This window comes from Otolemur garnettii, unplaced genomic scaffold (assembly GCF_000181295.1).
Source record: "Otolemur garnettii isolate 467f Iridium unplaced genomic scaffold, OtoGar3 scaffold00204, whole genome shotgun sequence".
Classification (NCBI taxonomy): Eukaryota; Metazoa; Chordata; class Mammalia; order Primates; family Galagidae; genus Otolemur; species Otolemur garnettii.
In genome coordinates, this window is record NW_003852599.1 from 944,697 (window position 1) to 948,213 (window position 3,517).

General features: G+C 49.5%; 1 protein-coding gene across 4 annotated transcripts in view; it reads left to right on the forward strand.

The window, feature by feature from the left end:
* Positions 1-3,517, forward strand: part of AZIN2 (antizyme inhibitor 2) — a 43,152-nt gene that overhangs the window by 36,945 nt on the left and 2,690 nt on the right. For all 4 annotated transcript variants that reach the window (NM_001293717.1, XM_012812359.1, XM_012812360.1 and 1 more), the window contains one exon: positions 2,035-2,249. In NM_001293717.1, coding sequence (NP_001280646.1) covers positions 2,035-2,249 — 215 coding nt within the window. The remainder of the gene's footprint in view (positions 1-2,034; positions 2,250-3,517) is intronic.

The following is a 3,517-nucleotide window of genomic DNA, read 5'->3' on the forward strand; positions in this document are numbered from 1 at the left end:
CATTATTGTTTGGCGGGTCCAGGCTGGATTCGAACCCGCCACCTTAGGTGTATGTGGCTGGCGCCTTAGCTGCTTGAGCCACAGGTGCCGAGCCGCCAATGAACTTTAAAACTTATTTTTTCAAAGATCCCTGTGGTTATATTTATAGAGCAGCTCCCTCCAAACATCCCAAACCCTTAAAAGTTAGCTTTTTAAATGATTAGCGCTAAGATAAAGAATTCAGAGTAATTGAGATGAATTTTATTCATTAACAAAAAGCTTGTGAACAAGAATGTTAAGTGGTATGAAGAGGAATATATCTGTCTTCCCTTCCTAAGAAAGTGAGCTTCATGAGCGCAGGAACTTTTGTGTTGTGTGTGATGGGGGGGCTGACTGCTGCATCTCCAGGTCCTAGATAAAAGCCTGGCACATAGTAGGTACTCAGTAAGTACCCACGGAATGAATGAATTCATAAGTGTATGATAGTTCCGATTCTTGACTTAAATAATGTGCAGGTTTTCTTCATTAATGGGACTAGTAGCTTATTAATTTTTGTCAAATACATGAATGTTATTGCTGCATATGGGAACTGTGACTTTACTTTCTCAATTGTACTGGTTCCTGCCCCTGGCTAAGGTACCGAAATGCCTTCCTTTTGTCCCCCATTGGTCTCCTTCATGGCCTCCTTCTATGCTCCTTGGCTGGCTTTTTAGTCCTAGCCTCTTTTCTTTCTTACTCCTCATCACTCCTGGGTACCCGATTCATCGATTCACTTCTTTTAAAAAATATGATTCAGTTGAGCATATTGTATGCCAGACTACTAGGTGGAGGAAGAAATGGGGACAAGGAAGACCTGCAAGACTCCTGGGCTCATGGAGTTTATAGTCTGTTAGGGACACGAGCCTAAGAAGGTAGCTCAGCAATGCTCTACTGTGAATTACAGCGAAATGCTATTCGAGCCAAGGTGGGGTGGGGGAGCAGGGAGCTTTAGGAAAGGCTTCCCTGAGGCCAATTTAGCTGGAATCTAGGAAAAACAGGCGTCAGCAGATTTGGGACCTCAGGGAACAGTGTGAATGAAGACAGGAGGTAGGGAGAGAAGCAGGATGTACCTGGGGGAGCCAGAGCAAGGGAAGTCACTTGAACACAGTGAGTACAGAGGAAGGTGGAACCGGGGGCCTCCAGAAGGGCCCAGTCAGGACCCACCTTTCTGTGATTCCCTCTCCAGGACCTGGCTTGTTGCCTGAGAATGGTTTGTGTTACAGATTTCTTTCCTGAATTTGGAGTTATTTAGGAAAAACATTTACAAATTTATGTCATTGGTAGTCGTGTCTTTGGGCAAGACACGTAACCTCTCAGAGCCTCAGTTTCTTTGAAATGGGAATAATCATGTTTACTGCATGGGGTCGTCTGTGACCGACTGCCTGTTGGAGGCCTATCTTCCCTCTCCAGACTGAGACCCCAGGGGAGGGGAGGTCTCACTCACCTGGGTACTTCTGGCTGCTGTTACTGGGTCTGACATGGAATAAGGGCATCTGGGGGCCTTCACAGAAGAGGGAACCTATCAAAGACAGGCTGGAGGTGAAGGTGGGGGAAGATACAGACACACCAAGGTCTGGAAAGTGGCCAGTGAAGGCCGGAGCACAGAGATGACACCAACAACCTCATAATGACAGTAATAATAATGCTAACTTAGTGGACCTTCGCCACGTGCCAGACATTGTTCTAAATGCTCCCTATATACTAACTCATTTTCTCAGTCCCCCGATGAGGTAGGTACTATTATCATCTCTGTAAGTGAGCAGGCAGGGGCATGGAGAGAGATTAAGCGGCGTGCCCAAGATCACTCAGGAGGTGTTGGATCCAGATTTAAGACCTCCCTGGCTTCAGAAGAGGCAGCAGATGCAGAGAAGTGAGGAGGGCTTTAAATGCCAGGCTAGGAGACCAGCCAGTTTTTATCCTGTTGGCCGTGGGAGTCATGGAAGACTTTTGAGGGAGGGAACGCTAAGGCAGTGTTATGCCCAGGAGAGCTAACATGGCTTCTCCTTTTTCCTACAGAAATCATCCACAGAGCAGCCATTATACAGTAGCAGCCTGTGGGGCCCAGCGGCTGATGGCTGTGACTGTGTGGCTGAGGGCCTGTGGCTGCCGCAACTACACGTAGGGGACTGGCTGGTCTTTGACAACATGGGTGCCTACACTGTGGGCACAGGTTCCCTCCTCGGGGGCACCCAGGCCTGCCGCATCACCTATGCCATGTCCCGGATGGCCTGGTAAGGGGGCTCTGCTGGGGAATGTAGGGGTGGGGGAAGCTAAGCAGAAATGAGGGAAAACTGAGATTTGAGATTCTACCCCCATGTTGTTCAATTTGGCAAACACTTCTCACTTGGAGCCTGGCTGTGGCCACGAATGAGACTGAGCTTCCCTTGAAGAGCTCACAGCACCATGAGAGCTAGAGAAGTAGACGGGCACTCAGATAACACTGTGCTAGGTGGAAGCTCAGAGCCCTTCCTGAGGCCAGGTCTGCCTCCTTGAAGAAGTGGGAGTCAGGACAGGAGGCAGAAGGCAGAAGGAACAGAGAGCAATGTGGTGTGTTCAAGGCACCGTGGAGGTTGGTTGTGACTGGAGAGGGAGGCAGGGCTAGGTCTGGGAGGGCCTTGAAGGCTGAGTGAAGGACTTGGAGAACGGAGGGAAGCATGGACCAGTTTGGAGTAGCGTGATCTGCTTTGTGCTTTGGAAACACCGTTCTAACTACTGTGTGGATCAGGAAGAACACAGGCAGAAGCAGACTGCTGACCAGTCAAGTGGCTGCTCTGGGACAGACTTGGTCTGCCTGCTTGCTGAGCCTCGGTCTTGCCATCTAGAATATGGATGTGACAGTAGCCCTGCCTGCCTCCGCCCAGTTAGGCAAGAGGTGTGCAAGACAGGGAGAAAGCCGTGCTTGTTGAACCCTGACGTCAGACTTTGACCTTAGGCAGGTTTTAATTACTTCCTTTCACCCACACAAAACTCTGCGGGGATCAGTATTATCGCCAAGAAAGAGACCATTCTTCTGAGGTCACACAGCTGGTCAGTGGCGAAGGGTCCCCTCTGGGGGAGGGGAGAAAGCTGCAGAAACCAGGCAGTTGGAAAGCTGTTATGTTGGGCCCCGAGGAGTGAGTGCATCTTCTGTCCTGAAGGAGGGGTGTTTGAGGGCCCCTAGGAACAATGCCACCAAGCCACAGACTCGATGGGGCATCAGAAAATCATATTTCCCTTGTCTATCCAACAAACTTTTGTTGTTTATGCCCCATGCAGGGATATGGAATAGGCTGATATAGCCGTTTTGCCATCAGGGATGTTTTGACAAGGCCTGAAAAGCAAACTTAAAAAATTCATCTCCACGCAGGCCTCTTCACCCCATCCCTGGCTCTGTCGTCGACAAGCACAGGTGGACAAGCTTGCAGAGTCAGCTGCCCTTGTTCCCAGGAACAAAAAATTCTGATGTGTGGAAATGGACATGCCAAGAAATTTCCCATTTCTAAGCGCCCTCATCAGAGTG